Raw genomic sequence first — 12743 nt, 5'->3', positions numbered from 1 at the left:
GGGGGGGGAGATAAAGGCTCTCTCACACCCTGCCTATAAACCCTAAAAGATTATTCCGCTTTGTTTATGACAGCTTATAGGCCGTATTGTTGTAGCGTTAGCGTTAGCGTTAGCGTTAGCGATCTGTGCAACAGACGGTTTGGGTGATCACTTCTACTGTTGGGTCCTTTCACTGTAAAAAAACCATGGACGTAGCAGAAGGGGCCTCCGTCACCCATCGGTTTGTGGACCAGCCTCGAGTTTGGCAAATTTGGCGGTCGCCATCTTGGGTTTTTTTGGAAACCAATTCAATTTTTATTTATAGTATATTATATATATGACACACTGGTATAGGATCAGTACTCGGTATCGGGAAGCAAAACACACACATACACACAGAGACACACACACACACAGAGACAGACACACACACAGAGACAAACACACAGATAGAGACACATACACACAGAGACAGACACACACACAGAGACACACAAACACACAGAGACACACACACAGAGACAGACACACACACACAGAGACACACAAACACACAGAGACACACACACACAGAGACACACATACACACAGAGACACACACACACACAGAGACACACACACACACACACAGATATACATATTGTATATTCAGACTGTCCATACACACACACACATACACATACACACACACCTACACACAGACTGTGTATACACACACATTTACATACACACCTACACACACACAGACTGTGTATACACACACACACATACACACACACAGACTGTATACACACACATACACACACACACACACACACACACACACACAGACAGACAGACAGACAGACAGACAGACAGACAGACAGACAGACAGACAGACAGACACACACAGGGATAGTGGTATACAGTTGTTAAACCTTAAAAAATAAAATATACGACACACTGGTATCGGATCAGAACCCGGAATCGGCCGAAGTTCAGCTTTCAGAATCAGTATCGGTAATGGCATCGGACCATCTCTACAAGGTACTTTAAGTTGGTAATAGGCTACTAATCAAAACATTAGAACATGGTTTCACACTTCCACGTTTTGACTTTCCACCATAAAACGTTACACCGGTGCCCAAAAAACGCAGCCTTCCCACAGCTGTCCCTCCCTGGCTGCCAGTGAAACGGCTCCAGCAGCGGGACGTGTGATGGACATTTCGGAGAGCTAAAGGTCTCGTCGCACTTATTTTTGCTCCATCAGAACACGCCGTCTCCGTCTCGGTTCTCCATCTGCCATCTCAGCCCGACAATCTTATCAGAGCGTCTGCAGAAGGGACTCCAGAGAGAGAGAGGGGGGGGTGGGGGCCGCTGAGGAAGTGAATGAAAGATAACGGAGGGTTTATCAGCGAGCCGCCGGAGAGACTCTGCTGGAAGTGGGAAAGCCATCCCGCCGCAATCGGGATGGGGGGACGAGAGAGGTGAAGAGGGGAAAGAAATGGAAAAGAGCAAGAGAGAGGAAAAAGAGCCAGGAAGAAAGAGGGAAAGGGAGGTCCAGGTGAGTCACAGGTAACTGTCTCTTTATTACAGCACCGGAGCCATTACATCGCCTTTCAACTGGGAGCCCGAATACGAGGAATCAGGCGGGGGATGAAAACGATAAAGAATATATATATATGTATTAAAAAACCGGCCTTCCGATATCCTGCCACTGCAGAGCCACTTGACATTTCTTATGACATTTGAGAGCGTTTGAATCTGCTTGAAATTGCGGCGTTTCATCCCCGACGTTACGCTACACACACACACACACACACACACACAATAGAAAGGCTTCTTATCTGCGAGATTATGTATTATACGTGGGTATTATGCGGGGCTAATATCGCATGTACTTCACCAATGATACTAAAAATGCCCCGCATCACGCGCGCGCGCACGCACACACACACACACACACACACACACGAGGAGGATTTGGCCCTTCAGTAAAAGAACACTTCCGAGTATGCAAAATACCCACAAAAGAATTAGGGCTTAAAAGATTTGACTCATTCAAACAATGGCGTGCGGCTCTTTTTCCCAGGATGCAACTGTCCGTCAGTTTTTAGGGATTAAGGCTCTGGGTTGGGACAATGTGTTGAATGAAAATAAAGGACAAAGAGACAGTTCCTTTATTACAGGGATATGACTATAAATGCTTCTCTTATTATGCCTAGGGAATGAGTTAAAGCCTGAGGAGGGATGGAGATGGAGATGGGGATGGAGAGGGAGATGGATGGAGATGGGGATGGGGATGGGGAGGGGGATGGAGAGGGAGATGGGGGGGATGGGTATAGGGATGGAGATGGAGATGGGGATGGAGATGGAGATGGGGATGGAGATGGAGAGGGAGATGGATGGAGATGGGGATGGGTATAGGGATGGAGATGGAGAAGGAGATGGAGATGGAGAGGGAGATGGATGGAGATGGGTATAGGGATGGAGATTGGGATGGAGATTGGGATGGAGATGGATGGAGATGGGTATAGGGATGGAGATGGAGATGGAGATTGGGATGGAGATGGATGGAGATGGGTATAGGGATGGAGATGGGGATGGGGATGGAGATGGAGATGGGGATGGAGATGGATTATTACACAGCCGACAGCCGATTGGACGACTGGTAGAAGTCAGTTTCACTCGTTTTTGTCGGACTTTTTTGTCCCTTTTTCCAAAGTTTTTGTCCCTTTTTCCGATCATTTGGGTGCTTTTTTTCCATGACGGCAGAGGAACTTTCAAGCTGACTTTTTTAGGACTTCATTAAGACCAAACTGCAAGTGAGAAAACTACGAGACGAGCAATGATACAGTCAAAGATATTTGTCTGAAGAGCATCACCGTGACCTTCGTGTGATTCTTACATTTCACCGTGGCCAAGAGTGAAACTGAGTTACCCCCCCCCCCCCCCCCCCCCCCCCGCTTTAACTCCTCTGCCTCAGCGTTTGGGTTTTAATTCCAGTTTTTAATCGGTGTTGTAGAGAACGAAGCTTAAATCCTTGTCTTCTAAAAGCTGAGTTGACATTTCCCCGCTGGTCTCGGGGGTCTGAGGGACCTGCAACCGGTCAGTCCTCAGCTTCATCTCTTCCTCCATCACTGCAGGGTGGTGCTGGTCTCTGTCCGGCCTCTTATCTCCAACCCGCCGCCTCTCCGTCCAATCACGCTTCACACGGCTCGGCTAATAGGAAACTAAATGGCCGGGGAGCCAATTCCAAGAGAAGCCCGGAGAGCCCGGTTCCTCTAAAATAACGAGGCCATAACACTCGGATCAGGTTATTAAACAGTGATGGGATTACTGAGCAGCTCGGCCTGATGGGAGACGCAAGCTCAGCGATTCTCAGCTGTTTCGTCAGAACAGGCCAGATGTACACACACACACACACACACAGATATGTACACACACACACACACACACACACACACACACACACACACACAGATATACACAGACACACATACATACATACACACACACATACGCAGATGTACACACTCAGATATGTACACACCCACACAGATATATACACACACTGATATGCACACGCGCACACACACACACACACAGATATAGATACACACACACAGATATACACCCCCACGCACCCACACACACCCCCACACACGCACACAGACACACGTCGTCATGTGGACTATAGTTAACCGTAATGTCCTGCTGGACTGACTGGTTGAGCCTTCTTCTTCCATCCATCCGGATGCTAGTTGACCGTTCCCCCCCCCCCATTGTCCAGGCTTCGGATGCCATTTCAAGGCATTTGAATTAATTTTGGCTGAGCAGCCGATCATTTTCTGCACTTCTTATGTTTTCAAAGTCAAAGTCAAAGTCTGCTGTTCCTCAGAGCCATTCTGCTGAGTATTTCAGTGTGAAATGCCCTATAAATATCTTTAAATATGAGCCATAACTGACACCTGTGTCTTCACAGAATCAATCACCTCACTAATTGAACACAACACTGCTATTATTACGAACATCCCCCTTTCAATTACAGATTCAATTACACAGAATGAGCAGCATGCATGTCATGACTCTACAACACCTACAAGTAAATTATTTGCCATGTAGAAATATCACTTCTACCAAAAAAATATGATTTATGAGGTTAGTGATGTTGGACTGCTATTATTTTGGGGAATTAAAAAGAACATTGATATAGGACAACGGGTCAATTTGACCCGAGGACAACATGAGGGTTAGTAAAATAAAAATTAAATCACAAAAACACAGAGCAAGCAAATGCTTTGGTGTTGTGATTTTATTTCAAACTGAATATCCGACAAATAAAACTAACTGAAAAGAGGATTTTCACGCGGTTGAACGTCACTTCTTCCCGCCTTCTTGCGGCTCCGCGTAGGCGTCGGGCAGCAGCAGCTGGCTGAAGCGCAGCAGCTGCAGGTCCAGGGTGGGGGGGCGCTCCTTCGCCGGGAGCCACCCCTCCCTGAAGCTCCGGGCGGGCGGGGGGGGCGGGGGCAGGTCAGAGTCCGGGGGGCTGGAGTAGGCGTCGTCGTCGTCGTGTTGATGGCGGTGGTTGTGGTGATGGCGGCTGTGGTGGTGGTTGTTGTGGTTGTTGTTGTTGTTGTTGATGCTGCCGTTGCCGTGGCAACCGAGCAGGAAGGCCCCGTGGCGGTGGCGGTGGTACAGCAGCGCGGCCGCCGCCAGCAGCAGCAGGAGGAGCGAGCTGAGCAGGAAGAAGAGCACGTAGACGCCCTTCGCCTCGGGCGACTGGGCCGAGCCGCAACCTGCAGGACGACAACAGGAAGTCAGTGGACGGGTGTCTCTGGGGTCGGGTGTGGTTCGGATTTTGGACCGATACCGGCGCCAAAACGACATTTAAAAAAAAAAAGAAAAACGCTGACAGTAGCTATGTTTCCATCCACACGTTTTTATCCAAATTAAGTGATGTCGAATGAAAAATGCCTTCTGGAAACAGTAACATAACATGGGATTTCACGAATATCGACTCAAAGGAAACAGGTTCATCTCATCTGATTTTATCTTGATATTCGGCTCGTGCGATAAACTGATGGAAACGTTATCTGCTGAATAAATAATGAATTGCGAGTAAGTTTTAGATCGTTTTATGGTTGCAACCCGCCACAAAACGAAGAAGAAGAAGTTGCAGTTAATTTCCCCCAGTATTTCCTCTCTGTCTGCACACATTGGGGGGGGAGGGGGGGTCAGTCCTAAGTGGGATGGATAAGCACACATGAAGTTGGCTAGCTAGCTAACGGGCCGGCTGGCTGGCTGGCTGGCTAGCTAGCTGGCTGGCTAGCTAGCTGGCTAACTGTACAATACTATTATAGGATAGAAGAATGAAGAGGTGCCGTCAATCCAGGAGTGGGCTTGAGAGATGACTCATGTTGCAAGTTGTATCTTGGTAAAATAGTTAAAATCACAAAAAATTAACTAGGGATGCACCGAATGCCGATTTTTTGGGTTCGGCCGAATACCGAATCCTTCTCCCATCCTCAGTCCCTTACCACGGTAACCACATTATTGACGTAAACATCGTCCACAACCTCTTAACCCTTGTGTTGTCTTCCCATCAACCATGAAAAAAAACAAAGAAAAAAAACATTTGTCACTTTTTTTTTTTTTAACAGTATTATCGCGTTTCCCGACATTTGTCACTTACAATGTTGTGGGTGCTTTTTTGATGTTTTTTGATATTTGTATTGTTGACATTTTCAGCGCTTATTTCGACGGTATATTTTTTGTGCCAAAAGAATATAAATAATAGAAAACGGGTCAAATTTGACCTAAGGACAACAAGACGGTTAAAATAGTTAAATGTAACAAGTTAATGTTGAATTCACACACTCTTTTCACGTTGTGGGAAAGCAAATCCATATTGCCAAATTTAGTTTTTCAAATTTTCGGCTAATCAATGAAGACACGTTGGGTGGAAGGGGGGGGGGCTGGGGTTCTGTCGGTCGCCGCTCGCTGGCCCTGCAGGGGAGACTCAATTACCGAGATCTGCTGACGGCCCAGGAGGGTCTAGAGTCTGGGATTCTTTCCGATGTTTCATGCACAGATGATTTGGCATCTGCGACGTTTTTTTGGGGTCCTCGCCGCAGGACAGGCCGGCATTGAACATGTAGCTCAACTTGCCCCGCCTTCTTTTGGCTGGGGGTGCAGCCGGCAGTGTCTATTCCATTTTTACTTTCTCACAGCCGACTTTATTGAATGGTCTAACCCTTCCCTTTAAGTGCACCCCTTCCCGTTATGTACACCCCTTCCCGTTACGTACACCCCTTCCCGTTACGTGCACCCCGTCCCTTTAAGTGCACCCCTTCCCGTTACGTACACCCCTTCCCGTTACGTACACCCCTTCCCGTTACGTACACCCCTTCCCGTTACGTGTACACCCCTTCCCGTTCTGGTAACCCGTCCCGTTTAACGTGTACACCCCTTCCGTTACGTGTACACCCCTTCCGTTACGTTAACCCCTTCCCGTTACGTACACCCCTTCCGTTACGTACACACCCTCCCTTTCACACCCCTTCCCGTTACGTACACCCCTTCCCGTTACGTACACCCCTTCACGTTACGTACACCCCTTCCCGTTACGTACACCCCTTCCCGTTACGTACACCCCTTCATGTAATCAACGGCGACGTCATCACATCGAGCGTCACGCGAGTAGCGCAAGCGTAGGGTTCGGTTTTGGTGGGACTAGATTCTAAAGGTTTTGGCCGAATCCGAACCCCGTCAAAAAGCCCAATATTGGGCCGAATCCTGGATTCAGTGCATCCCTGAAATGAACCTGCAGCCGCCTCATCAACACAGGCGGTCCCTCCGGACCCCAGGCGGGACTCGTCCCGGAAGCCCGGTCTGCAGCGGCACGAGTACGAACCAAACCGGTTCACACAGTCTGCGTTGATGTCACACAGCACCATCTGGGTCCCGCACTCGTTCACATCTGGGGGCGAGAGAGAGAGAGAGAGAGAGAGAGAGAGACTCCTTACTCACATTGCCAGCTCTATCCCCACAGAGCTGTGGAGCTCTGGCTACAGCACAGATGCATTCTGGGATAGGAGGGAAAAACAAACTCTTGGTTGTTTGCATCTTGTTTTTTATGAAGATTATTCTTGGGGGGCATTTCAGGCCTTTATTATTATTATTAATACTTTTTTTGTAGTATTGTTTATTGATCCCCAGTGAGGAAATTACAAATTACACTGTTTTTGTTGGTAATGACCACACACACACACACACACACACACACACAGAGAGAGAGAGTTGTCAGAGTGAGTGGGCAACAGTGCCTTGCTCAAAGGCACCTGGCAGTGCCCATGAGATGAAGTGCAATCCACACTCCGTACTTTGGTCCGAACGGGGACTTGAACAAGCGACACTCCAGTTCCCAACCCGACTCCCTACAAACTGAGCTACTGCGACATTATCAGATAATTAGAAGATTATACAGATGAAAGGGGAGAGCGAGGGGGAATGACATGCAGCTGTTTACTTTAGGATGCCTATTGTCAGCTGGCCGTCCTACCACACAGTGAATTAAGGGGGACTGTCCACTATGTTATGTACTGATAAACCAAATTTAATTGTGGTAAAGTTTTCCGGGTGTTGAGGAATTGATGCATGCACGCCATCACCACCGATCACGAAAAACGGTGCAAGGTCATTGTTACGTCTCATTCTTTTTTTTTTTAAGATTATGGAAAACAACAAAATAAGTTACCATAGTTATGCGGATGACACACAATTACTAACCTTATCGCCAGGGGACTATAGTCCCTACAAAAACGTGACTAAGTGCATCGAACAAATTAACGGCTGGATGGTGCCAGAACTTTCTGAATTAAATGAAGGAAAAACTGAGTGTGGTGTTTTTGGAGCAAAAGAGGAGCGATTAAAAGTCTTGCGCTCAGCTTCAAACAACAATGTTAAAACAACAGACAAAGCCAGAAAAATTTTGGTGTAGTCATGGACTCAGACCTGAATCTAACAGCCACATTAAGACAATACAAAGTCAGCCTAATCACCTTAAGAATATATCAAGGGTTAAAGGACTTGTGTCAACAGGATTGGAAAACGGTCATGCTTTATCTTCAGTAGACTTGACTACTGTAACGGGTCTTACAGGTCTCACTAAAAAAACAAAAGACAGCTGCAGCTGATTCAGAACGCTGCCTCGCGTCCTCACAAACCAAGAGATGGATCACATCACCCGTCTCACTAAGACCAAGAGATGGATCACACATCTCAGTCCTCACTAGACCAAGAGACTGGATACACACTCCAGTCTACTAAGACCAAGAGACTGGATCAAGCCTCCTAGTCCTACTAAGACCAAGAGACTGATCACATCACTCCAGTCCTCCAAGCCAGAGACGGATCATCTCCAGTCCACTAAGACCAAGAGACTGGATCACATCCTCAGTCCTCACTAGACCAAGAGGGATCACATCCCTCCAGTTCTGAAGTCTTTACAGGCTTCGTGTCTCAAAGAATGATTCAAAGTATCTTGCTAGTTTTAAATCACTAAACGGTTTTAGGTCCAAAAACATTTTGATCTGCTACTACACTTGAACCACCCCCAGACCTCCAGGTCATCTGGGACAGGTCTATTTCTGTCCCCAGAGTCAGAACCTAAACAGGGTGAAGCAGCTTTCAGTTTCTATGCTCCTCATATCTGGATAAACTCCCAGAACCTGTAGATCCGCTGCTACTCTCAGTTTTTAAATCAAGGCTGAAGACCTTTCTTTTTGATGCTGCCTTTCTTAAATGACTGCTCATTTCTTTAAATTTCTATGCTGCACTGACTTTTATTCTTGTGTTTATGTGTCCTTAATGTTCTTATTTAATTCCCGTGTTTTATCTGTTTTTATGTTTAACTGATTTTGTGTGAAAGCCTTTGAATTGCCCTGTTGCTGAAATTGCTATACAGTAAAGCTGCCTTGCCTCTTCAGATCTTCGTCTAGTCCACGATGTCACTTTCGGGATTGCTCCGTCGCCGCCTCTGAAATTCTGCCGTACGTCCTCATTTTCGGCCGGATGTAGTCCCCTCTTTATGTCGGCGTTCTAACCTGCGCTCTGATTCTGAGGACTATGTTACCTGTCTCAGATCTCTGCAGGGTAAAATCCAGCGATGGCCGGACTACTGTCCAATGAGGACTATGGTTACCTTGGTCCTCAATCTCTGCAGGTAAATCCAGACAGCTAGCTAGACTATCGCCCAAATCTGAGGACTATGGTGACTGGTATCGATCTGATGAAGGGTGTAAAATCCAGACAGATAGCCAGGGACTATTCTGTCCAATCTGAGGACTATGGTTACCTGGTCCCTAGATCTCTGCAGGGTAAATCCAGGACAGACTAGCTAGACTATCTGTCAATCTGAGGACTATGCGTTTACCTGGCCCAGTCTTGGGGTTAAATTCCAAGACAGCTAGCTAGACTATCTGTCCAATCGGAGTTCTCTGTAGCATGACTTAGAACTACTTTTAAACATACATGTTCCACCAAAACCACTTCCTTCCAGAGGCTGTTTTGCGGCTGCACCGTGGCTGCGTCTGGCGCTTAGCAACACCCAAAACGATTGTGATTGGTTTAAAGAAATGCCGATAAACCAGAGCCCGTTTTTCTCTCATCCCCGAATGCTGTGTGGACTAGCCAGACCCTCCTAAACGGCGCTGTGGAGGAAGGTCTGGCAACGCAAGATAACAGGTCCTGCGTCACACCGGAGGCTCGGCGCCGTACCTGCAACCGACACCGAGGAGATCGCGGCGTCCCATTGGCCGGCACCGACGGCCGCGCCAGCCAGGCCGTGCAGGTTGGAGTTGACGTGGCCGCTGTGGGAGCCTTCCGACAAACCTCACGACACGCCTGCCAATCGCAGCCAGATGATGTACACCCCCCCTGCACTCATGTCTAAGCACCACACACAACACAAAGAGAGAGAGAGAGAGCTAGAGAAGCGTAGTCGGAGTAAGGAGATGAGAGAGAGAGAGAAGAGAGAGAGAGAGAGAGAGAGAGAGAAGAGAGAGAGAGAGAGATGGTTCTCATTTGAGCCGTTCCATACAAATCGATTTCTAACATTTACGCTAGAAAGTGATGAAAAAGAAGCCTTGTTTCTTGGTTACAAAAACAGGTTTCCTTTTTCCTTGTATCCCTTTTCACAACTAAGATGCAAGTGTAGGGCTGCAACCAACTATTAATTTCATCGTTGATTAATGCGTAGGTTGATTTCTGTAATTGATTAGTTGTTCGGTCTCTTAAATGTGGATCAGTGTTTCCCAAAAAGCCCAAGACGACGTCCTCAAATGTCTCGCTTTGTCCACAACTCAAAAGATATTCAGCTTCCTGTCACAGTGGAGAGAAGACACTAGAAGTGTGTGTGTGTGTGTGTCTCTAAGTGTGTGTCTCTTTAAGTGTGTGTGAAAAAAAATATATACATATTACCAAATAGTTGGCAATTTAACCTTATGTTGTCTACCTGCGAAAAGAACGTTTTTTGTCCCTTAACACTTTTTTTTCAATGTTTGTCACAACTCTATGTAACACAACTTTAGTTTTATTTATTTTTCGAATTTATGGTCAATAAACCTCATTTATAGGAAGTTATACCTAATGTTTGAGTTATAAAAGCAGAAATTAGGAATTATTGAGACTAAAATTAAAGGAATGGATGTTGATGGACAATCACAGACTGGAATATGTCAACTTTTACTCAATACTATTAATTTTTACTCACTACTGTTAATTTGACCCGAGGACAACATGAGGGTTAATAGTTAACGGATTCCCAAATTGAAAGAAACAAGGATGCCATTAAGGGACTTGAGACTTCAGTGGACTTTTGATTTTTCTGCCTATTCAGGGTCAACTCTGTTTTCTCTTTAAAGTTAATTCAAACTTTTGAGTTTGAGGTTTGAGGCGTCTGTTGTGTACCAACCTTTTTAATCTTTTAGTATTCATGGACAGCGGCGTGTGCAGACGCCTCAGCTGCTTGCTGATCTACAGAAACACACAAATCATCACGTGACTCTTCACTCTCCACGAAGCATCTTTAATGTTGTGGTCGTTGACGACGTACCAAGTGTTTCACCGAGCGCAGCAGCGACAGGAACACGTTGTGCCAGGACTCCTTCACACCCGGAAGGAACGTCACTTCGACAGTCACTTCAAACAGCCGATCTGTGGAGGGATCCCAAACATAGCGTCAACAGCGCGATGATGCTAAAGCTAGCTGCACAATGTTCACTACAGTCGGACACGTCTAAAACAGGAAATACAATCAAAACAGTCCCAGAAAATAAGACATGTTGAGTGTTAGAGGTGCTTTAAGCGATGTTACGTGTTTTTTCCACTATCTGCTAGCTGCCTGTCCCCTGAACACACTGTAAAAAACATCTCCTCACTATCTGCTAGCTGCCTGTCCCCTGATACACACGTAAAAAACATCTCACATCTGTATGCCTGTCCCCAGATCACACTGTAAAAAAAACATCTCCTCACTATCCTAGTGCCTTCCCTCCTCTCCTGCTCCTGTCCCGCCCCCCGAACACACTGTAAAAACATCTCACTATCTGCTAGCTGCCTGTCCCGCCGACCACTGTAAAAAACTCTCACTATCTGCTAGCTGCCTGTCCCCAGATCACACTGAAAAAAACATCTCCTATCTGCTAGCTGCCCTGTCCCAGATCACACACTGTAAAAAACATCTCACTATCTCTGCCTGTCCCCCGACACACCTGTAAAAAACATCTCACTATCTGCTAGCTGCCTGTCCCCAAACACACTGTAAAAACACTCTCACTATCTGCTAGCTGCCTGTCCCCGAACACACTGTAAAAACATCTCCTCACTCTGCTATCTGCCGTCCCCGAAACAACACTGTAAAAAACATCTCCTATCTGCCTGTTCCCCGAACACACTGTAAAAAAACATCTCCTCACTATCTGCTAGCCCTGTCCCCAGACACACTGTAAAAAACATCTCCTCACTATCTTCTAGCTGCCTGTCCCCAGAACACACTGTAAAAAACATCTTCTCACTATCTGCTAGCTGCCTGTCCCCCGAACACACTGTAAAAAACATCTCACTATCTGCTAGGTTTTGAGCAAGAAAAAAAAAAAAGATTCTTTTGGGGAGAATTTTTCTCTTCACACTGATAGCAAAAAATATATATTTGAGAGTTTAAAAAGTACTTAGAGAGTTTTTTTGCTATTGGTATAAAAATTCTCTCTCAAATATTTTTTTTTAATCTCACATAAAATGCTATTTGCTATCGGTGTGATAACTTTCTCTCAAACTTTTTTTTTCTCTCTCGCTCTCTCTCTCTCTCTCTCTCTGATATTTTTTTCCCTTACATGTAATGAAGAAACAATTCTAGCTCCATGAGCATTTTGATTGCATTTCCTGTTTTAGACGTTGTAACCGTGCAGATAAATATATCTTACGTCTGATCCAAGTGTCCGACTCTAGTGATGTGACTAAAAAAACTTAGCCTAAAAACGCGTGACATCAGGTAGAGCACCTTTAACATTCCTGTGAAGTTGATCGTCATCCGTCCGATACTCACCGCCGGGAAGATGTGGAACTTCAGAGCGATTTCTGACGTTGACTGCAAGAGAAACACAAAGTCAAAACAGGTTCAAATACTTTGCATATGCAGATCACTACAGCATATAAATCAACTACTAAATGATCTATTGTTATACCGCGGGGTTCGAAAGTTTGGGCCCCCCAGGTAAAAATGTGTA

At 46.1% G+C, this 12743-nt stretch overlaps 1 protein-coding gene across 1 annotated transcript in view; it reads right to left on the bottom strand.

Moving 5' to 3' along the window:
* Nucleotides 1–4338: 4338 nt before the first annotated feature.
* zgc:66455 (uncharacterized) overlaps nucleotides 4339–12743 on the bottom strand; it is a 16095-nt gene continuing 7690 nt past the window's right edge. Inside the window, exons 6-11 of the mRNA XM_032516526.1 lie at nucleotides 12518–12604; nucleotides 11075–11175; nucleotides 10934–10995; nucleotides 9739–9830; nucleotides 6785–6940; nucleotides 4339–4757 (exon numbers count right to left, since the gene is read on the bottom strand). Of these exons, the coding sequence (XP_032372417.1) occupies nucleotides 4339–4757; nucleotides 6785–6940; nucleotides 9739–9830; nucleotides 10934–10995; nucleotides 11075–11175; nucleotides 12518–12604 (917 nt within the window). The remainder of the gene's footprint in view (nucleotides 4758–6784; nucleotides 6941–9738; nucleotides 9831–10933; nucleotides 10996–11074; nucleotides 11176–12517; nucleotides 12605–12743) is intronic.

The sequence above is a fragment of the Etheostoma spectabile genome, chromosome 5, assembly GCF_008692095.1.
Source record: "Etheostoma spectabile isolate EspeVRDwgs_2016 chromosome 5, UIUC_Espe_1.0, whole genome shotgun sequence".
Classification (NCBI taxonomy): Eukaryota; Metazoa; Chordata; class Actinopteri; order Perciformes; family Percidae; genus Etheostoma; species Etheostoma spectabile.
Note: the sequence above shows the minus strand (reverse complement) of the source record. Positions and strands in the feature narration are given on the sequence as shown.